Source organism: Microtus oregoni, unplaced genomic scaffold (assembly GCF_018167655.1).
Source record: "Microtus oregoni isolate MIOR12 unplaced genomic scaffold, Mior012 000000F_ref0000247, whole genome shotgun sequence".
NCBI lineage: Eukaryota > Metazoa > Chordata > Mammalia > Rodentia > Cricetidae > Microtus > Microtus oregoni.
In genome coordinates this window covers 39236942-39263855 of record NW_024543059.1, presented here as the reverse complement: position 1 = coordinate 39263855, position 26914 = coordinate 39236942, and the positions used below count along the sequence as shown (strand labels likewise).

At 44.0% G+C, this 26914-nt stretch overlaps 1 protein-coding gene across 2 annotated transcripts in view; it reads right to left on the bottom strand.

Moving 5' to 3' along the window:
- Positions 1 to 26914, bottom strand: part of Nell1 (neural EGFL like 1) — an 821283-nt gene that overhangs the window by 677299 nt on the left and 117070 nt on the right. For both annotated transcript variants that reach the window (XM_041649180.1, XM_041649187.1), the window contains exon 4: positions 5096 to 5266. In XM_041649180.1, coding sequence (XP_041505114.1) covers positions 5096 to 5266 — 171 coding nt within the window. The remainder of the gene's footprint in view (positions 1 to 5095; positions 5267 to 26914) is intronic.

Below are 26914 nucleotides of genomic sequence, written 5' to 3'. Positions count from 1 at the left end.
TCTCTTAAACAACATGTGAAAAATGCCCTTATAGAAATGGATGAGAAGTATAACCAAAAATTTGAAGAAATGAGTAAATACGTACATAATACCCTGGGAAACAAAGAAAAAACGATCAAACAGGTAATGGAAACAGTTCAAGAATTGAAAACTGAAATGGAAGCAAGGAAGAAAACACAAACTGAGGACCAACCTGATATGGAAAATCTAGGTCAACGAGCAGAGCCTACAGAAACAAGCATAATCAATAGAATACAAGAAATAGAAGAAAGAATCTCAGATTCTGAGGTCACCATAGAGAAAATAAACGCTCTGATCAAAGAAAACTGCAAAGCCAACAAATTCTCATCACAAAACATTCAGGAATTATGGGACACAATAAAAAGACCAAATCTAAGAATAATAGGAATAGAAGAAGGAGAAGAGTCACAGCTCAAAGGCCCAGAAAATATTTTGAACAAAATTATGGAAGAAAACTTTCCCAACTTAAAGAAAGATATTCCTTTGAATATTCAAGAAGCATACAGAACACCAAACAGACTGGATCAAAGGAAAACATCCCCTCGCCATATAATAATCAAAACACAAAATATACAGGTTAAAGAAAGAATACTAAGAGCTGCAAAGGAAAAAGGCCAAGTAACTTATAAAGGCAAACCGATCAGACTTACACCTGATTTCTCTATGGAAACAATGAAAGCCAGAAGGTCCTGGATAGAAGTACTGCAGAAGATAAGAGACCATGGATGCAAGCCCAGACTACTATACCCAGCCAAGCTTTCGTTCACTATAAAAGGAGAAATCAAGACATTCCAGGATAAGAACAAATTTAAACAATACGTAGCCACGAATCCAGCCCTACAGAAAGTAATAGAAGGAAAACCGCAACCGAAGGAATCCAACATTGCCAACACTGCCTACAATAACTCACATAACTTCATTCCTGAGATGCAGGGCTGGTTCAACATATGAAAATCTATCAATGTAATCCAGCATATAAATAAACTGAAAGAAAAAAACCATATGATCATTTCATTAGATGCTGAAAAAGCATTTGACAAAATTCAACATGCATTTATGTTAAAAGTCTTGGAGAGATTAGGGATACAAGGGTCATACCTAAATATAATAAAAGCTATTTACAGCAAGCCGTCAGCTAACATTAAATTAAATGGAGAAAAACTCAAAGCCATCCCACTAAAATCAGGAACACGACAAGGCTGTCCACTCTCTCCATACCTCTTCAATATAGTGCTTGAAGTTCTAGCAATAGCAATAAGACAACATAAAGGGATCAAGGGGATTCGTATGGGAAAAGAAGAAGTTAAGCTTTCGTTATTTGCAGATGATATGATAGTATACATAAGCGACCCCAAAAACTCTACCAAAGAACTCCTACAGCTGATAAACACCTTTAGTAATGTGGCAGGATACAAGATCAACTCCAAAAAATCAGTGGCCTTCCTATACACTAAGGATAAGGAAACAGAGAGGGAAGTGAGAGAAGCATCACCTTTAACAATAGCCACAAATAGCATAAAATATCTTGGGGTAACTCTGACCAAGGAAGTGAAAGATCTATTTGACAAGAACTTTAAGTCTTTGAAGAAAGAAATTGAAGAGGACACCAGAAAATGGAAGGATCTCCCTTGCTCCTGGATTGGGAGGATCAACATAGTAAAAATGGCAATTCTACCAAAAGCAATCTATAGATTCAATGCAATCCCCATCAAAATCCCATCAAAATTCTTCACAGATCTGGAGAAGACAATAATCAACTTTATATGGAAAAACAAAAAACCCAGGATAGCCAAAACAATCTTATACAACAACGGAGCATCTGGAGGCATTACCATCCCTGACTTCAAACTCTACTACAGAGATACAGTATTGAAAACAGCTTGGTATTGGCATAAAAACAGAGAAGTCAACCAATGGAATCGAATAGAAGACCCTGACATTAACCCACAAACATATGAACACCTGATTTTCGATAAAGGAGCTAAAAGTATACAATGGAAAAAAGAGAGCATCTTCAACAAATTGTGCTGGCAAAACTGGATGTCAACCTATAGAAGAATGAAAATAGATCCATATCTATCACCATGCACAAAACTCAAGTCCAAATGGATTAAAGACCTCAATATCAGTCAGAACACACTGAACCTGATAGAAGAGAAAGTGGGAAGTACTCTACAACACATGGGCACAGGAGACCACTTCTTACATACAACCCCAGCAACACAGACATTAAGGACCTCATTGAATAAATGGGACCTCCTGAGACTGAGAAGCTTCTCTAAAGCAAAGGACACTGTCACTAAGACACAAAGGCAACCCACTTACTGGGAGAAGATCTTCACCAACCCCGCAACTGACAAAGGTCTGGTCTCCAAAATATATAAAGAACTCAAGAAACTAGACCGTAAAACTCTAATCAACCCAATTATAAAATGGGGCATTGAGCTGAACAGAGAATTCTCAACAGAAGAACTTCAAATGGCCAAAAGACACTTAAGGTCATGCTCAACTTCCTTAGCGATATGGGAAATGCAAATCAAGACAACTTTAAGATACCATCTTACACCTGTCAGAATGGCTAAAATAAAAAACACCAATGATAGCCTTTGTTGGAGAGGTTGTGGAGAAAGGGGTACATTCATCCATTGCTGGTGGGAATGCAAACTTGTGCAACCACTTTGGAAAGCAGTATGGCGGTTTCTCAGGAAATTCGGGATCAAGTTACCCCTGGACCCAGCAATACCACTCTTGGGAATATACCCAAGAGAGGCCTTATCATACAACAAAAGTATATGCTCCACGATGTTCATAGCAGCATTGTTTGTGATAGCCAGAACCTGGAAACAACCTAGATGCCCTTCAATGGAAGAATGGATGAAGAAAGTATGGAAAATATACATATTAGAGTACTACTCAGCAGTAAGAAACAAGGACTTCTTGAATTTTGCATACAAATGGATGGAAATAGAAAACACTATCCTGAGTGAGGTAAGCCAGACCCAAAAAGAGGAACATGGGATGTACTCACTCATATTTGGTTTCTAGCCATAAACCAAGGACATTGAGCCTATAATTCGTGATCCTAGAGAAGCTAAATAAGGAGAACCCAAAGAAAAACATATAGGCATCCTCCTGAATATTAACCTTCATCAGGCGATGAAAGGACACAGAGACAGAGACCCACATTGGAGCACAGGACTGAAATCTCAAGGTCCAAATCAGGAGCAGAAGGAGAGAGAGCACGAGCAAGGAACTCAGGACCGTGAGGGGTTCACCCACACACTTAGACAATGGGGATGTTCTACTGGGAACTCACCAAGACCAGCTGGCCTGGGTCTGGAAAAGCCTGGGATAAAACCGGACTCTCTGAACATAGCAGACAATGAGGACTACTGAGAACTCAAGAACAATGGCAATGGGTTTCTGATCCTACTGCACACACTGACTATGTGGGAGCCTAGGCAGTTTGGATGCTCAACTTACTAGACCTGGATGGAGGGGGGTGTTCCTTGGACTTCCCACAGGACAGAGAACCCTGATTGCTTTTCGGGCTGAGGTGGGGGGGACTTAACTTGGGGAGGGGGAGGGAAATGGGAGGCGGTGGCAGGGAAGAGACAGAAATCTTTAATAAATAAATAAATTAAAAAATTAAAAAAAAAGAAGAGGGCACGAACCTTGGGGCTTCTCAGTTGGAAATTCCATGCACATTATATCCACTAAAAGCATTTATACCTCCAATGTCTGGAAAGCATCTTCAATAGATCATATCCAGACAGATCAAGTCGCATTCAATATGGCAGACCTTGCTTGGATCCTAAGACAAGTCTCCTGACCTCTAGTCTTCTAGAGGAGACCGCAGCACCGAAGTGGGAGGCACGCTGCAGCATCTTCTCGTCAGATTGACAGTCCACTGCAGAGTGCCCTTGGAACACCCCTGTCTCGGTGGGATGTACAAGAGAAGCCATTGGACCACACTTGTCCTATCCTCTGCACCCCAGGGAACATGCCTTGTGCCTGGACATTCATTTTAACTTTGACAGCATCACTGCTGAGATAATAATGCATAGACACAGCTTAGAGTTGGGAAAAAAATACCTCTAGAGATCTATCATTTAGACACAGCTTAGAGTTGGGAAAAAAATACCTCTAGAGATCTATCATTAGCCTTGAATCACTATCCAAAAAAAATTTCAGTTAGTGGAAAGATCAAAACATTGGCCACCATTATCCAGCTGTCCATCCACAAATGATACAGCAGGGACCAATGGTCCCCTCTTCTTTGAGCTATCAGTGACCCTGCCTGCAGAGACAGACATGGGGGACAGTACTTCTTCCTCACCACAGCCAACAACCCCCTAGGAAGCTCCGCCCATCCAGGTGACATTGCCCCCCACTGATAAGCCAGCACACCCCATCTCTTGCAGAGCATGGGAGGTCTCGACCATAAAAGAGTAAAAGAAAGCCTCTTTAAGAAGTCTCCCTTTAGGGGGAGGGATAGTGGGAGGGATGGGGGACAAAAATGGGAGGTGGGGAGGAGGTGGAAATTTTTAATAATAATAATAAAATTAAAATTAAATAATAAAATTATTAAATAATAAAAATAAAAATAAAATTAAATATATTATTATTTTAAAAGTTAAAGGGAAGTCTCCCTTTAACTTAAGAAAACTGCACTTGATAAAACAAAATAAAATCACCCACATCAACCGCAAAGCTTTTCAGATGGACTTACTTCTAAGCAGAACGAACTCAACAATATATCACAGTTAACTGTGGTCACAGCTCCATGGAACTTCAGCTAGTGCTGAGAGCTCACTGAGGGGCAGTTAATAGTCTCCAATCTGTAATCAACCTCTTTTACATTTGTTCCTAATCACAGGATCCAGTTTCATCTTAATGAACTGTTTTCTTATCATATTACGGTTGGTCGTTTCAGCATGCCTAATGGCCCATTCAGGAGGTTAAATGACAATTAACGTCCCCTGGTTTTGGTGAGGGGAGTTTAACATCCCCCGCTTCCCACACAGGATGGGATTTGAAGGGTAGAGTCACTGAAGAGCAAAGTCAAACATACCTATTGCAGTCGACATGAAGCAGGAGATGAGAGGCGCTCACGGACAGTGCAACCTTGTGCCACCGTCCGTCGGCCATGCGGTAGGGTAGGGCCTCTGTCCGGGGCTTCCCACCATGTATGTAATGGTACCGTATTTCTTCCCTGGGGCCACTGCTCTCCAATTCAAAATAGCTGCGCATAAAGAACAAAGGCATTAGTTCTGGACATCGTGGCACTCATCCGTCCCACATCCTTGTTACCAAGTTTCTTGGAATCTAAAACTAGGTAAACACAGCCCAGAAGGCCATGGCCCGAAATCAAGTGTACAGTATGGAGCCCGCTCCATCTATTGTCTTCTAACACATCCTGCGCTCCTGGCATGGAGATCAAGTGATCCACAGTGAGGTGGAAACCCGCTGGCTTAGCAGAGCTTGGAGCTGTGCTTCCAAGATACTTAAAACTGCAGCTCAGCAGCCTCTCTCTATTGACCGAAAGGGGCCTTCGTGTGAAAAGGTTTTACTGATGTTTGTTTTTAGAATTGCCATTTAAACTTTTCCAAGAATTACTAAGGAAAAAAAAAAGTTGGGTTGGGCATCTGAGATTTAAATCCATGCCAGGGTGAAGAGACAAGCTAAGTCTTTCTCTGTTCTTCCCCCTGGGGAGTTGATTTCTTTAGATGCCCAGATGGTGGGAGAGAGAGGTGACAGTCACTCACACATGAATCAGTACTTATGATTATCACAGTGTAAAGCGTGTAGCTTGAGTCTTCCTTCCTAAGATTGACCCCATGTTTTTCAGAACCATGTAAAATTCTTTGACACCACTTATGTGCTAGGGCTGGCACTTCCATGGCTTGCTGGGGATATTGTCTCCTATAACTCCCAAGTATCCCCACTGTCATTGAAATGTGACTGACCTCACCGCCACCTGCGCACTAGCATCTCACACACACATTCCAATTTGTGTCCCATCATACCCTAAAACGTTTGCATAAAAATCCCCTTCTAAAGATTGAAAGACTGAGACTCTGACTGATGGTGTGGCCCAGTGGACAGTGTTTGCCTGGCATCTGTGAAGCCCAAGGTTCCTTCCCTAGCACAGCATAAATAGATATAACGCACATACTTAAAGCAAGAGGCAGTGCGAGAGTTATAAATTGTCTTTATTATAAAGATGCAAAAGGAAACGGGATTCAAAGGGAATCACAGACTCACACAATACAGGACAAGGTGAAAGCCGCCATGCCCCACTGCTGTGCCCCAGGGAGATATGAACAAACACACAAGCTTGTTTCTGCTCCAACCTTCCTGGAGAGCCTTTCAAATTTCCTACTGGATACTACAGGCCTATAGGCTAAAGACGGACATCCCAACATTGCAGAAGAACTTTGGGTGACTGTCCAGACAATAAGATGTCTCTGTCAACTCTAGAGTTTTGAGAGATGCTTACAATACACTTTCTGTTTAATTAGGTATTATTATATCCTTCTGGGGTCTTTGATGGAATTGAAAAACAGATAGTTATAGTTTTCCTTAGTTATGATAAAAAGATAAATTAGGTATGAAACTTCACACTCACAAGGAAATATTGCAACTATAATTCTTACCTGATAACTGTTTTGTATATGTAATTTTATGATGTTAAAGTTAAAACCTTCCTTTTTATTTGGAGGGAAAAGGGGGAGATGATGTGGGATGTGCTTCTATGTATATATGTTGCAGTTATTGGCTAATGAATAAAATTACTTTGGCCTGTGACAGGGAAAAATATAGAGACTGAAATATATATATATATACATATATATATGTATATATATATATATATATGGAATCAGAGAGATGCCATGTAGCTGCCGAAGGAGACAGATGCTGTAATTTACCAGTAAACCATGAGCCTCGTGGCAATACATAGAATAATATAAATGGACTAATTTAAGATGTAAGAGTTAGTTAATAAGAAGTCTGACATAATAGGCCAAGGAGTGTTGCAATTAATAGTTTCTGTGCGATTATTTCAGGTCTGGGCAACCAGGAATGAATGAGCAGTCTCTGCCTACATGCCTTGAACCTGCCAAGTGCATTTTTATGACCACTTTGCATTGAGTTCTCACATGATCAAGACACGGAGCATGCCTAACACCAGGACACAGCTCCAGCCTAGGAAAGCACAATGATCTTCTGAGACCTCACCAACATCCACACATCACAATTATTTTGACCAATAAGAGACTCCTGGGAGAAGTGACCTGACCTTGAAAGGACTTCAGTCCATGGCGATAAGATGGCTGATAGGCTCATTAAGATGGGGGTAAGTGCATTTAACCAGATTCAATCACTGTTCCTGGGGTTACGGCCTCATTGAGCAAGTACTTAATGTGTTATAAATAGGCTGTCGAAAAAAAAATCTCTGTACAAAGCACAGGAGTAAGTGATTGCCTTGTAGTAATCACAAATATGTAGCTCTGAGGAAAGATCCCCACTCGAGTGCTTCACAGAGGGAACCTGAATTTCGGGGTGACTTTTCCGATAGCACCACATGCACCTCAGACTACATGAATACAATTCAAGATGGCATGCACTTGAAGAGTTACATTAGGTACCTGCTGATGTGTCCCCAGGGATGGCAAAACCACTGGGCTGAGGGGCACCTGGGCCAAACTTTCACAGAGGCTGAGGGAAGCACAGCAGTATGTCCAGACAGTAACTCTCCACTCACAGGGGCAGGTGGCATAGCCCTGGCAGCAACCTGCAGGAGACAGTCACGTCTCCTGAAGGCTGTGGCGTGGGAAGGGGCACCACGATCTGAAGAAGAGTGCTGTGCTTTGGTTGTAATGCTTCTAAGGGGCTCGTGTTGGTAGGTGTGCTTGGAGCCAACACAGGGCTCTGGCCAACTCAGTGCTCCAATCCCCTGATGGATTTATAATATGGTGGCATTACTGGAGTAGGGTAGGACCTAGTTGAAGAAAGTTTGCGCTCTCTCTTTCTCTCTCTCTCTCTCTCTCTCTCTCTCTCTCTCTGTGTGTGTGTGTGTATGTGTGTGTGTGTGTGTGTGTGTGTACGCTCATGCGTGCGCGCGCGTCTCCCTGTTTCTATCTCTGTCTGTGTTTTTCTCTATTTCTTTATGTGTTTTTTCTCTCTGGCTTTCTCTCCGTATTTATGTCTCTATGTATCTATCTGTCCTTCTCTGTATGGCTGTTTCTCTCAGATGGCTCTATGCCTCTCCTTCTCTGTCACCTGATTCCACTGCCTTACTATAGGCCACAGCAAAGGAGTCAGCTGACATACATCGAACCTACCACACATACCCTTCCCCCTTCCCTCGGACATTAGGTCACAGGGATGAGAAGGAGGTCTGACACAAGCAGTCTACAGGTCAGCAGCATCATGACTGCCTTTCCCAGCCCAAGACCTACTGAGTCAGCAGCAAGACCCCAGAGGATTTTTGAACACCTGAATGTTTAAGATGCTGTGCAGTCGAATATGTTGGGTATCCTTGATGGCCAGCTGCTCACCACAAGGGTGGCAGACGTCTGAAACTCGACGATGAGTGGTGACTAGCAGCCATTTGCAGCTGTAGGTGAGGATGGGGGGTGTGGAAGCAACTGCCAATGAGCTTCTTGAGAGCGGTCCAAACCTGAGAGCCCTGACTCTTTGTGCAGAGCTGCTTCCTGAACGCCTGGAGGATGCCAGCTCTGTAGGATAATATATCACCAATCAGGGCTGTAGGCAGCACTTCCCTAGCCTTGGGTCTCACTCCAGGGTGCTAACCCCAAGAACATCACTCCCGGAATGGCCTGTTCATTTTATAGATGTTTGTAAACAATGATAATAATCCCTCTTAAAGTTTTTCTTTTCTTTTCTTTTTTTACAGGCCAAGTGTTCTCCCATATATCCCTGCCTCCCAGCTGGACTATTACCTTTTCTAGAAAATGACTCTTCTTTATTCTTCCTCCTAGACACATGAGCGCTGTTCCTGGTGCTTCAGGCATGCTCAAATGAATCCACTCGGTGCATCACCAAAACAGAACAGGAATTGGGGCACATGTCTTCTACTGCACAGAATGGTGACATCCCTGCCTTGCTCTCTGCCGTGTGTGACAGCAACTGCACCCTAATGTTTACACTGACTTTCTCATCGACTAGAACCCTGAGTCCTTTCACTCTATGGAGACAAATCCTTCCTACTCTTTGCTTCCATAGATGAATTTTAAAATAGATGTTTTGCTCAACTGCTCGGCTGCATCTGAACAACTCCCTAAGGCCCGCCCTGTGGGTATCAGGCACAACCGGTTCACCGTGAACAGAAGTACAATTTCATGGGGCCATATGAATTTCATGCTATGTTTGGAAATAAAATTCAAGAAGAATAATGCCAAACAGTACAGGTTGATCAAGGTCACACAAGACGTTTTTATTGAAATGTTTATTTTTTTTTCCAAACTTGATACCGACATATTCTGTTTTGAGTAATTTTTTAAAATCAGTCATCTGTGATGATTGATCTTCGTTATTGCTCCAGTGTAGTTAGAACCACCAGAAAATGCACTTTGGGGGTGTATGTGAGGTATATCCAAACAGCTATAATGGACAGAGCAGAGCGGCTTCCTCTGAATGCAGGTGCCATCACCTCACGGGCTGGGTTCCTGGACTGAGTATAAAGGAAAGGGAGAGGCCAGCTGAGCGCCTTCACTCCCATCTCGGCTTCCAACTCAGTATGACCAGCTGCTTCAAGTGCCCAGAGACACTGGCTGTCACACCTTCTCTCTCACAAAGAGCTGCACCCGCCACCTGTGAGCCTGCCTGCCTTCCTTAGGGTGTCTCTGACGTGCATTTGGCCACAGCAGCAACAACAAAAGTACCTAAAAGCCTGGTTTAGTGAAACACACCTTTAATCCAGGCACTTGGGAGACAGAGGCAAGAGGAACTCTGTGAGTTTGAGGCCAGACTGGTCTACAGACACAATGAGACCCTCTCTCAAACAAAAAAAGCAACGAGTTCAATAGGAGAGAATACACAGTAGGCATTTTCAACATGTTACAGACACCCCTGCTGAGGAAAGGTTGGAAATAGTGGGAAAACAGGAGAGACTCATTCTAAATGGCCTGTGTCCATTTTCTTCATTGGGAAAGATAAGAAGTATCTAAGAAAGGTGTCTTTTCTGGCGATCTCCTCTATATGAGATACGTACATTGCTTAGGTAGAAATCTAGCAGAAAGAGCTTTGGTACCTTGTTCTGTGCCTGCCCACAATCCAACAGCAGCCTCTCTGTGGCTGGACAAGCAACTGCACTGTGGGAATCAGCATAGAAGATCAAAGATAGATGACCATAAAAAACAAGGCTGTACCCCAGCCATGTTTACCTCCAGAAAGACCTCAAGGTAAGCAGGGCACTAAGGGCCTGCAGCCACTAATCTGCCTTGGATATGGGAAATCAGGCCACCTCATGAGGAGACAGAGTACCGAGTGGACCACTCCGAAATCCTAAATCGAGTCAAAAGGGAATTTAAAAAAAAGTAGTTTCCTCAGAATGGTCCCCATAGTTCTGCTGTAAAACTTCAATAAAGGCTAAGTCTAGTCAGTGCCATGTGCTTAGTTCATGCTAATGGCAGGGGTTTCAATGGAGGACTTGGGGCGCTGTTAGCTGGAATGAGTCTAAAACTGACTACTTGGATGGGAAATACTGTTCCTCCCAGAACTAATGCTGAGCTGGGAACGAACATGATAAACATACATAGACATAGTAAACCTGTTTAGATGTTTTTCCTGAGTGAAGAGACACAGAAGTGCTTGAATCTGAAGAGAAAGGCAGAAAACCATGGAGAAGCAATTCATAGAGCTGGTCCTCTCTGACAGGAGCAGCAGAGGGATAGCCCCCTCTCGCCCATGGGACAGGTGACAGGGAAAGGCAACTGCAGTATCCCTCCCCCCATAGCATGTCCATCTATGAAATGGTCTTGATATCTCTCTCACAGAAAGAGAAGGGGTCCCACAGATCCGGGGACCTTGTGATGCTTGGTGACCTCCAAGGATGGCTCACAAATGCATGAGTACAGTTTCAACCCTGTGTACCAGGATATGCTTGATGCCCCCAATCACCTCCTAAGAGGCCTGAGGATCCTGAGGGCACCATGCTGGGAGGAAGCCCGAGTCACATCCCGGAGACAGCAGGCAGATGCTCTTATTGACACAGAAACTGGAACACGAGCCAATCGCTGGTATAACCCAGCATGGAAACTCCTCTAGATGGCTTCCCCCACCGCCTGATCTCCCCAGTTGAAGCCACAAATATCATGAAGCACAGATAAGAGCTCTCCTTTAGGCTATGCCCAAGCTCTTGACCCAAAGAACCTGTAAGCATTAAAAGTTTGGGGACCATTTTTCAGACATTCATGGGAATTGGAACACTATGACTTCGAGTATACATATTTTTGACCTTTAAAAATTGAAACTATAAATTAAATATGTCTTTTCTAAACGCCTGGGGTCTCTGGCCAAATAATCAAGTCTCAAAGTAACAATTCTCTGCTTAGAAGTAGTCCTACAGATTTAGAGCTGTGCACTTTCTCCTAACTTAGAGAAGGAAAACTGATAGTCCATTTTCAGTGCACAGATAAACCAACCGATATTTTTTAGGTTAGTTATTAAATCCATTTATTACAACATTTTGGGTGGGGTCTTTATATTCTTCTCAGATAGAGAGCATGTCGTTAGCAACAGTGACCACCCTAGAAAAAGAAAAGCTCTGTCATATTCAGCACTAGAGAAAGAAATGAAGAGTATAATCTTAGTGAAATGAGACAGATAACGCGGAAAGACAAACACTGCTTTTTCATGCATAACGGAGAGAGTAGAACGGTGTTTGTGGAGGCTGGGGTTGACTGAAATGGGGAGATCAGACTGGAGGAACAAGATTATTCTTCAGTTTTCTTGTACCTCAAGATGATCTGTTAATGATAAAATAGTATGCGTTTCAAAATTGTTTTTATGAAGAAAAGTTCAACTGTCCTTATCCCAAACACATTAGGGTTTTGAGGCACTGAGTACAATACCTCGAGACACTCAAGACACTCAAGTGGGTGTGTTTATCTAATCATTCTGAACGATATGTACAAACCACGATGTCACTCTGTACCCCATAACTGTAAACAATGATACAGTGTCTATTAAAATTTAAAAATTATTGAAAGGTTTTTAAAGTGGTATTCAGCTCGAAAATTTAACTTAGCATCAATACACCACTGTATTGTTTTTGAATACATGCTTGCCAGCAGATAAGAAATAAGTACATAAGGAATTCTTGGATTGTCATTCTTTTTGGCAATCACTTTCCCAAGTCTCGGCATCATGGTTTCAGGCTCCACGTTTGCTAGAGTGGTCACACTGGTGGTCTCTTCAAAAACGAGATGTGTTCCCTGGATTTGGTCCCAAGTGCCTTCCTAGTCTGTGAGGTATTTGTCTGAGTTAAGAAAAAGGCTGCAAGGTACGCACGCTAACTTCTGGTGCTTCCTCTCCCTCTGAGTACAGCCACGTGCTGTAGAATAAGGTTTAGCCAGAAAAAAAAAAAGCCGCAGGGCAGCTCCCCAGCTGAGACCCTCCCTCACTGGGTCCACATGCTTCTCTCTGCCTGTGGCTTCATTCGGTAGAAGAGTAAACATCCACTTCACAGTTTGCTTAGGACAAAATGGCATCAATCTGCAAGCTGTCTTACAAGGTGTCCAATGCTGCTCACAATTTCTTATCTCTTTCTATGTCCACAGAAACTAGCAGCTTCAGAGAGGCAGAACCCGGAATATACACACACCCTCTTCACAAAACAGACCATGTCTGACTTTCCCTCCTGGTTAGCTATGACCCGGTGATTTGATTTGATTTGTAAAGATACATATTAGTTTTGTACTCAATGTGCTTAGCAAACAGCTAGCAGATTAACAGCGACAATGACCTAGCATCTGTTTCTAAGAACGAAGCACTCACGCCTACGTGTAATGTAAAATGAACTCTATACATGGGTTCAAAGGGGCTCTATCAGAGTCTTCAGAATCCACAGGGAATTAACCTGGCTGTCCTCACCAAAGTGAAGGCTGACTTGTACTTGCTCCTACTCCGAAATGGGATAACCAAAGAAGAAGGAAGGCAACACAGCACAAACTCTTATGTAAAGAAATCTAAAATGAAAACAACCAATGAGATCATCTACAGAGGTGATGGGAGGAGACATGGTTTTCTTTCTAATGGAGAAACTTTGCAAAGAATCATTCCTGTGACTATGGCTTTTTATTTTTTCTTTAAATGTGCCAGCATTTCCTTATTACTTGGCAGTAAACAAAGTTTGAGGCTCATTTTTACATATAGACTCGGTGATATTACTTACTTCTATGTGGACACCTGGATCGTTTCATGGGATAATAGAACTAGAAACCAGTACATGGGGCTGGGGATGCTTCCATGGGTAAGAACACTTGCTCTGGAAAGACGAGGACCTGAGTTTGAACCCCAGCACCCATGCAAAAAGCTGGGCATACTATGTGTACCTGCAAGCACAGTGCTGGGGATCTTTGCTAGACAGACTTGGGGAGCTTGCTGGTTAGGCAGTCTAGCCCAAAAGGTAAGTTTTGGGCTTGGAGAGACGGCTCAATGGCCAAGAATGCTTACTTCTCTCGCAGGGGACCTAGGTTCAGTTCCTAGCACTAACATGGTGGTTCGCAACCATCTGTATCAACAGGTCTGGGACATCTGATACCGTCTTCTGGCCTCTGGGGATACCATATACACACATGGGCACACACATACATGATATATGCAGGCAAATAGTCATACACTGTGGTAATTTTTTTCTTTTTTTCTTTAAAATTTTTAAAGAAACTCCAGTTCCCCATTCTTCCCTTTCTCCCACCTCCATCTATCCAATTCCCATTAACTACTCAGAGGAGATAAGGCCTCCCTTGGGGAGTCAGTAAAGTCTGGTATACCAAGTTAAGGCAGGACCAAGCTCCTCCCTCCTGCATCAAAGCTGAGCATGGTATCCCACCATAGGAAATGGGCACCAAAAAACCAGTTCCTGCACCCAGGATAAGTCCTGGTCCCACTGTCGGCCCCCTCCCCAACAGATCAAGCCACATACTGTCATCCACTCACTGAGGGCTTAGCTCGGTCCCCTGCAGAATCCCCAATTCTCAGTCCAGAGTCCTTGAGCTCCCACTAGCTCAGGTCAGCGGTCTCTGTGGTCTTCCTAATCATGATCTTGACCCCCTTGCTCATAGGACCCCTCCTCTCTCTCTTCAGCTAAGCTCCAGGAGCCCAGTTCAGTGCTTGGCTGTGGATCACTGCATCTGCTTCCATCAGTCACCGAATGTAGGTTCTTTGATGACAATCAGGGTAGTCGCTAATTTGATTACAGGTTAGGCCAGTTCAGGCACCCTCTCCACTATTGCTAGGGGTCTTAGCGGGGCTCTAAAAAAGGGAAGTAGTGAAGATCTCTTGGGCAAAATGAAGAAGGGAGAAGAAAGGGCTGAGGGGTGGGAATATGAGGGCTTGAGATGCCGAGTTAGGGGAGGAGCAGAGAGGGGGAGCAATGAAAAAGATACCTTGATAGAGGGAGCCATGATGGTGTTACAGAGAAACCAAGAGTTAGGGAAACTCCCAGAGCTACTTTGTGGTAATCTGAATGAATGTGACTCCTATGGGGTGATGTATTCCAATACTTGGTGCCAGCTGGTCTAACAGTTTAGGAAGGATTAAGAGGGTGACCCTGCTAGAGGAGATGTGTCACCACGGGCAATTCTGAAGTTTCAAGAGATTTGCACCATTCCAAGTGTTTCACTCTGTGCTTTGAAGCTGTGGATCAGGACAGAAGCTCTCAGCATGCCTGCACTCCACACCGTGGACTCTAAGCCTCGGAAACTATCAGCCAAATCCCATGCTTTCAATTATAAGTTGCCTTGGTAATGGTGTTCTATCATATCATAGGAAGATAACTGAGACAGGAGCCGGCACTAGGGAATGGGTTATTGCTGATCTGACCATGTGGATTCGCTGGAGGAATGTGGAAGATTTGGGACTTTGGACTGGGAATGCAGTTGAACACTGTAGGTGGGGCTTAGCCTTGCTTCCGGTATCAAGTTCAGTCTCCGCTGTTTTTTCCTTCATCTGGTTTGATTTTCACTCTCCCATCAGTGTCTTTAGCCAAACAGAGGTTTTAATTTTAACAGACTTAGTGTTTTTCATTGCTCTGTTCCCAACATCCCATCTGAAAACACATCCCTAAAGCCAAGGCCACAGAGATTCCAGGGGCTTCAGTTTTACCTTTTACCTTACGTTGACGGTCCTTTTGAGTTAATTTTCGTATAAAGTGCAAAGTCTGTGTCCAGGTCCAGTCTTTGCATACAAATGGCCCATTTTCCCGCCTCATTTGCTAAAAAGGCTATTCTTTCTTTCCAAGGTTCTCAATCTGAGAAAGCAAACATGAATACATTATCCGGCCTACCTCCTTAACACGAACGGCAGCACATTACACGCGACTCTTCCACGCTCTTTCCACTTAATGTAACGAGATCGTCCTCACATAAAGGGCCGGTTCTTCACTCTCCTTATTTCAATGTCATACGTATTCTCTCATCCAAAGTTAACATCACCTACCACTTAGAGACCAAGGCCAGATTAAAGCTAGAGAAAGACCCACAGCTAAGACAAGCTCCCACTGTCTGAAAGCAAGCCAGGAACTCATTTACAAATATGATAGAAAATCACGCAGCTCGAATGGCACAAGGCATTAAGATACGCAGCAGGTAGCAGAAAGAATGCTTCTTCAAAAGATGCAATGCCGTAGGAGAGGGTGGAATAAAAACTTACAGAAAACCAGACACCACGGCCGACCCCTAATGAGAGAGAGAGAAAACTCTCTTAAATGGAGGTGCAGGAAAGCTTTGGGGGGGGGTGAAAACAAATGGACAGGGAGAGATGAGGAAGAGGCGTAGGGCAGAGGAGGGAGAGTAAAGGCAGAGGGATAAATGTGTCTGAATATACAGAGACCAGAGGGCAAGTACAGCTCTGGACAGCATCAGAGATGTCAGCAAGCAAGAGATGTGAAGAAGAAACACTTGCAAAACAGGACTATGTCCGCAGAATTGTTCTCTAATGTGCGATTCTGTTCCTGCCTGGCAGGGCCCAAGCTATTCCCTGCCAGGAAAGAAACAAACAGATGACATTCGTGAGTTTAGTACACCCCCACAATGTCAGCAAACTTTCTATCATGAATTCCGAGCTCCAGCTACTTCCTCCTCCTCCTCCAGGTCAAGTCAAGGGCTCTGTCTGGACTCTAACCTGTGGGGTAGTTTTTGCTGCTGTTTTTGTTTGTTTGCTTGCTTGCTTTTACACTAGTGAATAACAAGTTTGTACTTCCAATGCAGGTCTGTTTTCTGAGCTATATCCCTGCGTAGCCAGCTGTCAACGCAGAAGCTCGGCTTGTGTCCCTCTAGCTCAGGTAACAAACACACAGTCCTATTATTCCTCATAAACCTGGTACCTGGGTGAGAGTCTCTCCAAGATCAAAGGCTGAAACCCCAAGTGCCAACTCTGATGCCTTCCCTTCCCTGTGCCCAATATATGAACTATTTCCTAATCCACTGCCTTTATTCTAGGCATCTCCCCAACACCATTCACTCATGTGTTTCTGCTGCCCTTTTGGGGTCACCATCATTCTTCCTGGCACCTCCACAGCATCTTCTAAGATCTTGATGAATCCACTTTGGTCCTTCCAACACATTCCAAAGCCACAGTCATCTTTTAAGAGTAAAAATCTAATCAAGAGGTGAGGCACATAGATCACTATGAGTTCAAGGCCAGTTTAAACTATATATCAAGTCCCAAACCAGCCAGGTCTACACAATAAGAGCTTGTCTCAAAGCAACAACAAAATCCAATTAAATTACCAAATACGGCCATTCCCAAGTTAAAAACTCCTGTCACTGACTTCCCACTGCTGATGAGTTTAAGTCTAGAATTGCTAAACAAGGACTCACGTGTCCTGGCATTTCTACATCTCCTCCATGTTGTCCTCCCCAGCTTGCTTTCTGCATGCCAGCCTGCTGTCAAGTCTCTAAGCATGCCAGGCTCCCCTTCACCACAGACACTTCCCTCCACTCTCCAGAAGGCCTTACCCTCTTGCTTTTTCTTCTTTAATCAGATCAGATATAGAGTCCTTTGAGTGTAGTCCAGAAATACCACAGCTGTACCCACTTTCTTCACCCTCTAGTCCCTCCTCAGCTTGTCTGTCACCACCTGGAAAAGACATTCCTGGCACTCGCTCCTCCAACCTAGGTCTTCTTATGGCAGAACGAATAAAATTAACATTTAAATAATGATAGGAAACGATGATATTGAGTTCTTACAGCATCAAATATCATAAGTATTTGACAATATAACACACCTCACTATATTTTCCTGGAAGCTCATCTTCCTTACAAGCAGTCAGGGGTATTAGACCCTGTTTGCCAAGACGGCCACTCTCAGCTCCCAGTAACGTGAAGCATTCAGAACCCCAAACAGAGGTAGTAGGCCCGGGCTCTGATTTAGCCAACAGTTCACTCCCAGTTTCCCTCATTATCTTTGTTTCTGCTTCTAACATCTCAACATTTGGTAGACACTAAACTAAAAGCTTCATGAAGGCATGGCCATCGCCTGCTGTCCTTCATCATCCTGGCTGTGGAGCCCGGCATCTTGGAGAGATTCACTGTAGACTTCAGGAATGAACAAACGAATGAATGAACGACCACAGCAGCAGGTGTCTTGTTTGCAGCCACAGTAAAGAACTTCATGAGTGCGTGGAGAGATGACTAGGTTATGCCGACAAATTGTAGCCCTATTGCAGTGATGGGAAATTAAAGTCCATCGAAAGTCCATTGACTTTCCTTCAAAGTCCTATCAACACTGGTAAGATGCACAATAATCCATCACAGTTGTTACATCTTATCACGTGACAGTTTGATGGGTTCTTTACATACATTAGTGAGTTCTTGTGTCAACTCCATGGGGACACAAAACATCATCTCCGCTTCACTAGAATGCAACCCAAGGGCAAGTCAGTGTCTTGACCAAAGGCACAAGGTTGAGGCAGTAGAGCCTATGCTGGACACACCTGGTGTCAGAAGCAGCAGGGTCAACACAGACCCTGTAAACTGAACACCCAGCCACCCAAGAGCGTCATCAAGAAGGCTGACCTCCTGGCAAGACAGTTACTCAGAATGTGCCATCAACCACTGGGACCTGGGAGCTAGAAGCAGAGTGACAGGTGAATGAGAGCCTAGGTCCACTTCCTCTGTCCAGGGAACCGAACACTTCACAGCACTAGAAGCTGAAAGCAGCCACCTCAGTAAACAGGACCCAGTGGTCCCCTCACTGCCTACTATAAGGATAAGCTTCCGTGGAAACACAGAGAGGTACGCTGTGGTGTCAAATCTTCGTGATGACTGATAAGCTGTAAGAACTCAATAAATGTCAGCGATTGCTATCATTACTTAAACGTTGATTTTGTGGAACTGCTTTCTTGATGAGAAATGTTTCATCTTCTATGATAATGATTCTCAGCTTCGATGTCAGAACTCTGATGTATGGCGGTTATCGTCAGATGTGCCTTATGTAATTGATTACTGTTAATAAAAGCCAGAGGTTTGCTAATGTGTTCACTCAATCCAAAAATATTTACCACATCTCCAATCTGCTATGCTGCACCCTACTCTCATCTCTGAAGGGGCCATGATGGGACAAAACAGACATGGCCCACATGTTCACTGAGCTCGCCCTTCAGGGGGACGACAGATGTTAATGAAATAATCACGCCACAAATATAAACTTGGAAGCAGGGAAGTACTGTCAAGAACAGGCCCGTGGCTTGATGATAAAACTGAGACTAGTTTAAATCGCACTGGAATGAGGGTGTCCAGGGTGACGGCAAGCACCAGCTAAGCATGAGCATCATAAGGAGTGTCTCCAGAATGGGCAAGTCACTAAGAACTGCTCTAAGGCAGGAGCCTAGCAAGTGGGGACCAGCTAACAAAAGTGCTTATCAGTATCACAGTCACCAAACCAGTCAGATCTGTGTGACAAGCCTCTCAGGAGCCTGTAAGAAGACAACTGGGACAGATGCGCCCCCAACCTCTTGTCCTGAGAAAGTTCTACAGCCAGGCAATCCTGTGGAGGTCAGCACCACTTGTCCTAGGAAATGACACTTGGATCAGGTGAACTCAGATTGCGTAGGGTTAATATACACATGTGGAATTTTGCCTAAAATATCTTCCTCTAAAACCAAGTTTGACTTAACCTATTTAATTTCCTGTTACATGTGAATTGGAAGGAAGTGCTATTATTAAATAAACTGGCCATTAGGTAAATTGATTTTAGAATCATTCGTCTGGGGTGCTAGGGCACCTACATGCTCCGTCTCCAGCAGACTGGAAGCTGCATAAGGGACCCTAATGAGTCAACAAAACTTGAGGAAGCTGGAGAGCCCAGGGCACTCACGCCATCTGTATGCTTTGAGGCTAACCCTGTGCTCTGACAGCTCCTGTGATGTCCTCTGCCACCATCACACCTCCAAGGGATGAAGTGGATTCCTGCCACCCTCACAGTGCGACTGAACTTCGAAAACTGTCCAGGCATCTAGGAGACAGGGTCCCTTTGAGTCCACTGTTCCTGTTCTTCAGGGTACACACAAACCATCTTAGGGGAAGCAAGCTCAAGGAAGGAGTAACTTGCAATAACCTATGGCACAATCAAGCTACTGTGGTAGAGATCAGCTAACACGCCTTTGTAAAACAGTCAGGGTGATCTTGCACATTCTTAATATAAGGAAATAAAAAATATTTCTAAGGAAATAGACATGCCGTAGATCCTGACCTTTATATCATATACATGCATTGAAGTACCACACTGACGACACTGGGGACTACAGAGGTGTCTCTGCTGGTTAAGTGCCTACCACATACCCATGAGGACCTGAGTTTGGATCTACATCCCTGAAGTAAGGGAAGAAGCCAGGCAGGCACAGTGATGTACACCTATACCCCAGTGCTGGGGAGGAAAGCCAGGCACACCCCTGGAACTCATTGATCATCCAGTCTGACCAACCAGTAAGCTCTCGGTTCAATGAGAGATGCCTTCTCAAAAGTCTAAGGTGGAGAGGGATAGAGGAGGGCATCCCAAGTCAACTTCCAGTACACACACAGCATACCACACACATGCCACACCAAATGCACACCACACACATACACACGCCATAAACACACCACATACACAGGAGCACACCCAAAAATGATTTAAAAAATAAAATAAACATATGTCTAACAACTGTACTCCGTTATAAAGCATACCGAACACTCTGATTCCGCAGGTCTAGGCTGAGGACAATACGTATCACTAGTGAGGTCCTGCTGGTGGCAATACCACTCATTTAGTGTCACACAATCTGTAGCTTGTTCTCGTTGACATTAGTTGTAAAAATTCAAAGGTGGACTGGAGAAGAAACTCAATGGCGTATCTAAGTTACGTCCTGTTCTTCAGTATAAGAACACAAAAATAATATCAGAATTTACAGAGCTTAAATCATAACTAATGTCTTCTCTACTCTGGGAAGAATTTGCTAGGCAGTGGCTTCGGAGCACTGAAGCCTCCCAAAGAGAAGGTAAGGTATGTTTCCATCCCAAGAAGTCCACAGTCATAAAAGTATGTCTTTGGCTACATTGGAAACACAAGTTGGTACCCCAAGTGCAAAGAAAAAACTCAACTAAAAGCCTAAGTGTTCTGAAATCCCAAACTTCTTGAACACTAGAATGATACTACAAGTCAAAAATTCCACATCTGGTTTCTAAATTGTACACAGATACGTAACACCCTGTACGTATGTCCGATAGGAGAGCCATGTCTAGGAGCAAAGGAGGGTTAGCAGGAGGAGGAGGCAGAGGGCAAACAGTGGGGGGCAGCCAGTGTGGAATATATTCTTAAATGAAACTGTTCCTCTCTGTACAATAATGCACACGGTGAAAAGATGTTTTCTGATTCTATACCTGACCTCATATGACAGGTCACAATTGCATGCAAGGGGACTAAAAAATATTACATGAAATTATCTTCAGAATGTAGGTATAAAGTGTGTGTGAAATATAAATGGGGGGAAAAAGCCCAAATCCAAAACACTTCTGGCCCCAAGCATTTCTGAAGAGTGCTACACAATTCCGATCCTTAAGAGAACTGCGATCATCAGACAGTGTTTTGTGTTATGAATGTGTGTTTACAGAGGACCTCATCTTACAACACAGAAAGAAAACCTATGCCCTCCTTAACCCTCGAGAAGTTATATGATGTTAAAAGGGGAGAAGGAAGAGAAAGGGGAGGAAGAGGAAGAGAAGAGGGTGGAGGCCAATGACAAAGAGGAAGAGGAGGAGGTGAAGGTGCTGGCTGAAAGGCAATGCAGTAAGGTGGAGACATCAGGGTGCTGCCGAGCTGTCCCTCCCCGTCTGAAGCTCTTCTGGCACAGAGGCCACGGGAGCACCCCCTCATCAGTGAGCAGTGGCCTAGAAAGACCTTTAGGATATACTGTTTCTCTAATTCCAAGAGGAAGGCAGAAACGTCTCAGGAAAGGGAGGAGGCACCCACCTTACCCAACTGAGGTGATGCATGATCGCCGTAAGACTGCACAGACATCAGGAGTCCCTTGACACGGTACAGGAAGAAAAGCAACTTCACTTCCACAACATTCTTGCCAAGAGAATGACTTAGTCACAAGAAAATGTCAAAAACTCAAAACGAGCTTTTCTACCAAGCCATATGCTTCAGAAGTGTCAAAGTCTTGAAAGACAGGCACGTCTGAGAGATTGTCACATTCTGAACATTGAGAACCAGTGACTAATCTAACGTGGGATCCTGGGTGGAGGTGGGGGTGAGATTCTGGGATGGGGGAGGTAGGATCTCAGTGGAAAAGGGGGGAATTGATACAAACCACACAGTGCGGTAAAGAGGGACGCTATCGGGCTAGCTTCCTGGTCTTTACGATTTTCGTGGTTATGTAACATGTTATTATTGGAGTCAAGCTTGGTGTGGGAGACACATGGAGGATCTGTACATTTCTGCAACTTCCCTCTAAATCTAAAATAATACCGAGGAAAAAGTTAAAAAAGTAAATTACTGCTTCCTACCTCAGAGATAGAACCCAGGAAGCCTGGCCCCATGGGAGATACTGCTGCAAAAGGAAAGGCTGCGAGCTCTATGCGTTGTCTTCCACCTAGATTTTCCTCCCACTTAAAGAGAAGACAGCTCACTTGGATTCCAGTTGTGACATTCCCTGTCATGTAGTTATGGGAAAGTGAACTTCAGGAAGGACAGTGGCTGGGGCTGGGGGAGACAACTCAGTGGTGAGGGCAGTAGCTAGACAAGCCTGAGACCCTGAGTGTGAGCCCCCGGCACTGATGTGGAAAGCGAGCTGTACTGGAGGGGTGGCAAAGGGAGGGCTGCCGCCATCTACTGGCTGGAGTCCTAGACTAGGGTTCAGTAAGAGACCCTGCCTCAAAGAATAAAGTAGAGAGTGATAAAGCAAGACACTTCTTCTGGCTTCCTCGTGTGTGCACAGCTGTGTACATACAACATACACACTGCACCCACGCTCACATACACCATATACACACAAACCAAGAAAAGAACAGTTAAGAAGTAATAAGCTAACTTTTAAGACACTGGAAAGAGAAGAATTATTTACAAAAACATAACACAGCAAGAGAAAGAAATGAAAGATCCTTCCACCCCACATGAAATTGTAGGTGTCTGAGCAAGAGCTGGAAGTCAGGTGAGGACAGGATTTATTACATCGTTGGTGACTAGGGAAGATGAACCAAAGACAACTACACAGCCCTCCTCCACCCAGCTCAGGACAGTCTACAGATGCACAAAGCCCCTGTTTCATCCTCAAAAAGTGGCCAGGAAGATGGATCTTTATATCCGTCACTGCGGCAGCAATGTAACCCAGGGCTTTTTCATCATTAACTGATTCTTTACCCTCTGGTGTTTGCAAGTGGGATGTAAAAACCAGATTGCCAAATATGTCTGATTTCAATAGACATTCCAAAAATAGAAACAGATGATGAACAAGATTCTGAAAAAAAAAAAAACTAAGCAATGCCTACCTGAGAGAAAACAAAGAGCATAGTATCTCCTAATAGTCCCATTAATAATAGCAATGAACAATTGTTGAATGCCAACTGTATGTCATACCCATGTTCTTCTGCCCCACAGCAGTGCCTAAGAAATGGTATGGACCGTGGAGTTGCTGACAGCGGGGGAGGCTGAGGCTGCTGACATCATGCAGCACAGACAAAAGTATTATAATCCTACCTCGGAACGCAGGTGCATTTGCTGTACAATGCCCACTGAGAACCAGAACTTCTTAGAGCCTCGGTACTCAGCCCAGAAAGTGACCATGTTTTCAAAAGTAAACAATGCATGATGCTTGGGAAGGCTGCTTGCTACTTTATCACCGGTTACACCCACTTGTATCCTCAACATCAAGCAAGGCTTATTTCCCAGCCTCCGTCTATGTCAAATATATGTCAAATCCTGGATGGGAATAAAAAGGCACAAAGGGCTGAGCGATATCGTCATTCATTAATCTCTTCTTCCTGACTGGGTATGCAGTGTGACCCATTTGGCCTTCTGCCTCTACTGCCATGGCTTCCCTGACAGGTGTCCTGTGTTCCTTGCCATGACTGAATGAGCCCCTTTGACCCAGAATAAACCCTTCCTCCCTTAAACTGCATGTTGCCAGATTTTCATCACAATGAAAAAACGTCACTGATACATCCACTCCCATGTTGCTAGGCAACTAAAATGACATCATATCTTAGCTACTGGGCTCAAGGCCATAGCAAGCCAGTGCAAGCCAGTCTATAGTATGCTGACTTCACTTCCTTTGGGTACCTACCCTGAAGCCAGAGAGCTGCAGGGGAGGAAACAGAGTCTTGCCGTCTTGTCAAAGATTTCTATATTGGCCTGACATTCTCAAACATTAATCATAAAAGAAAAATAAAATTCTATCATTTGTAGCAAAAGTAATTTAACTAGGGAGATTATTTTAAGCAAAATAAACCAGATAGAAAGTGAGAGGGCTAGCCAGGCGTTGGTGGCACACATCTTTAATCCCAGCACTCAGGAGGCAGAGGCAGGCGGATCTCTGTGAGTTCAAGGCCAGCCTAGTCTACAAGAGTTCCAAGACAGGCACCAAAGCTACAGAGAAACCCTGTCTCAAAAAACAGAAAGAAAGAAAGAGAGAGGGAGGGAGGGAGGGAGGGAGGGGGCTAGAGAAGATGTCTCAGTGGTTTAATACGCTAGCTGTTCTTCCAGAGGACCCAGGATCAACTCCCAGCACCCACATGGAAGCTCAAAACTGTAACTCCAGTTCCAGGGGAACTGATACTCTCAGGAAAAAAGGGAAGAAAAAAGAGAGAAACATCACATGTTTCTTCTTTCTCTCTCTTCTCTTTTCTCTCTCATCCTCTCTCTCTCTCCTCTCTCTCCCTCTCCCTCTCCCTCTCCCTCTCCCTCTCCCTCTCCCTCTCCCTCTCCCTCTCCCTCTCTCTCTCTCTCTCTCTCTCTCTCTCTCTCTCGGAAGATTTTAAGTCCATTTTTATGCCTGGGTAATATTTGATTACTTCAGCTCAACACAGCAACCTTAGGAAAGACAGCAAGACCCTAGCTTCCTCCCACACTCACCAAAATAAAGACTAGCAACTACCCCACCTAGGGGTGCATTTAAAGGAAATGCCACCTAGGGGTAGCAATTACCCCAACTAGGGGTGCATTTAAAGGAAATAGCAAACTAGAGACCTGTAGGGGCAGACTTAACTGTGGTTAAGGCACAGAACCTTGAAGAGCAGAAATTAGGAAGGGAATGTAGGAGGTATGTGCCAAAGGGGTGGGTGCAGACTGGCACATATATGGAAATAGCACAACAAACACACTCACTAGTGTATGAACTGAAAACATTAACATTTAAAAATCAGCAACATCCAAAAGCACACCCCCTAATCTCTACTGATCCCCACCGTCTGTCTCCTCTGTGCAAAGGTCAAGATGACAGACACAGGCAAATTAAGCTGTATCTACCAAATACACAGACAGAGCTCCTTCCCGTGAAAGCTCTCTTGCTAGGAAGTATTTCACGGTGGGAAGTTAAAGGGAAGCAACTTCCAAGCCTCACTTCAGATAATTTTTCTGCAGGGGTCTCCATTTTCCAAAGTGTTTTTCATCCAGAATTCTGCAATGAAAATTAATCCTTCTAATAATTAACATTCACATGCCGAGAGGAACCCAGGACCTTCTTAGCAAACACCTGGAAGACTGTGGGAGCAGAAAGGTCGACTGCCTCAAGGTATACCTGCTTTCCTTCCTCAAGTATTAGAGTCACAGGAAAACGCATGGCCACCCAGAAGGAAGACTATATTGCCCCATGGCTTTGCAAACATATGCAGTCATGTGACCATGTTCCAGCCAATAAGACAGAAATATAGATCATATGTGCAAGGAGCAATCTCTACTTAGTGGCTCTCCTTCATGAAGGCTTAACAGACGCATAAGCATGAACCAGGATGATGCGTGGGGGAGAAGGGGGCAGAAGGTACCACACCAGAAACTACAGAAGAGCCCAACCTCAACCCTGTGAAATTGCCTCATGAACTCTGGACCACCGGCATTCCAACTGCTCACAACAGCACGCTACGTGTTCTTCTTTTCAAAAGTCCTATCACTTTGGTCCTCGCTCCAGCAATCCCATACCTAACAATCATGGATTCCTTGGGGGCAAGAGAATTTGTGCGGGTCTCAGCTTGCCTTCCCGCTCTAGCTGGATGACTGTGAGTTTCTATAGTCTTGTTTCATTGGACTGTTGATTCTCTTTCTTTACATCAGCATTTGAATTAAAGGTTTTCATTATGGCATTTTCATATGCACTCCATTTTGGTTGCTCCTCTTCCTATTCCTCCTCATCCCTTGCCCTCCTTTTTCTCACTGCCCTTTCTCCCGTCCTATACCCCTTCTTGTTTCATGTCATATATATTTATTGGTTGCTTTTTATATGTCTCCAACTCTTCCTTATGTCTCTATTTTTATGAGGGAGAATAAATAAATACACCATTCACAGATGGGCATAGATGATAGATACATGGAGAGACAGACAGACAGACAGACAGACAGACAAAAAGCTTGGATTCACAAATGGGGAAAAGCATACAGGTTTTGTTCTTTTGTGTCTGGAATATTTTTCCTGTCTTTCTAAAAAAATGTATACAGCATAGTTGCTTTGCTGAGATTTGCATATATATTGCATGGGGAAAAGCATGCAGGTTTTGTTCTTTTGTGTCTGGAATATTTTTCCTGTCTTTTCAAAAAATGTATACAGCGTAGTTGCTTTGCTGAGATTTGCATATATGCCCATAGAATGTACTCCTTACACTCAGCTAGGCACTTACTACACCACAAATTCCCAAGGACTAATATGTAGATTTTTTAAAGGGTTTCCCTACATCATCATTTGGCTCTTCCTTCTACGGTTATGGTCCATGGGGATGAGGGTCATGTGGAGAAAAGGCCTCGGTGTTTCCAGGGTCCTCACAGATATCCTGTTGCTGCATCTCCTCCATGCAACTCCACATGTCTTCACAACCCTTTCTCTGCCTCCATTTCCAGATCAAAATTGTCCCCTCCAACTTTCCAGGTCAAGCCTTTAGATATTCCTCCAGGGCCATCATACAGACCGCATACTTCAAGATTCCTTCCTCATCATCTTCCGGAAAAGGTCTCTCATTCACCA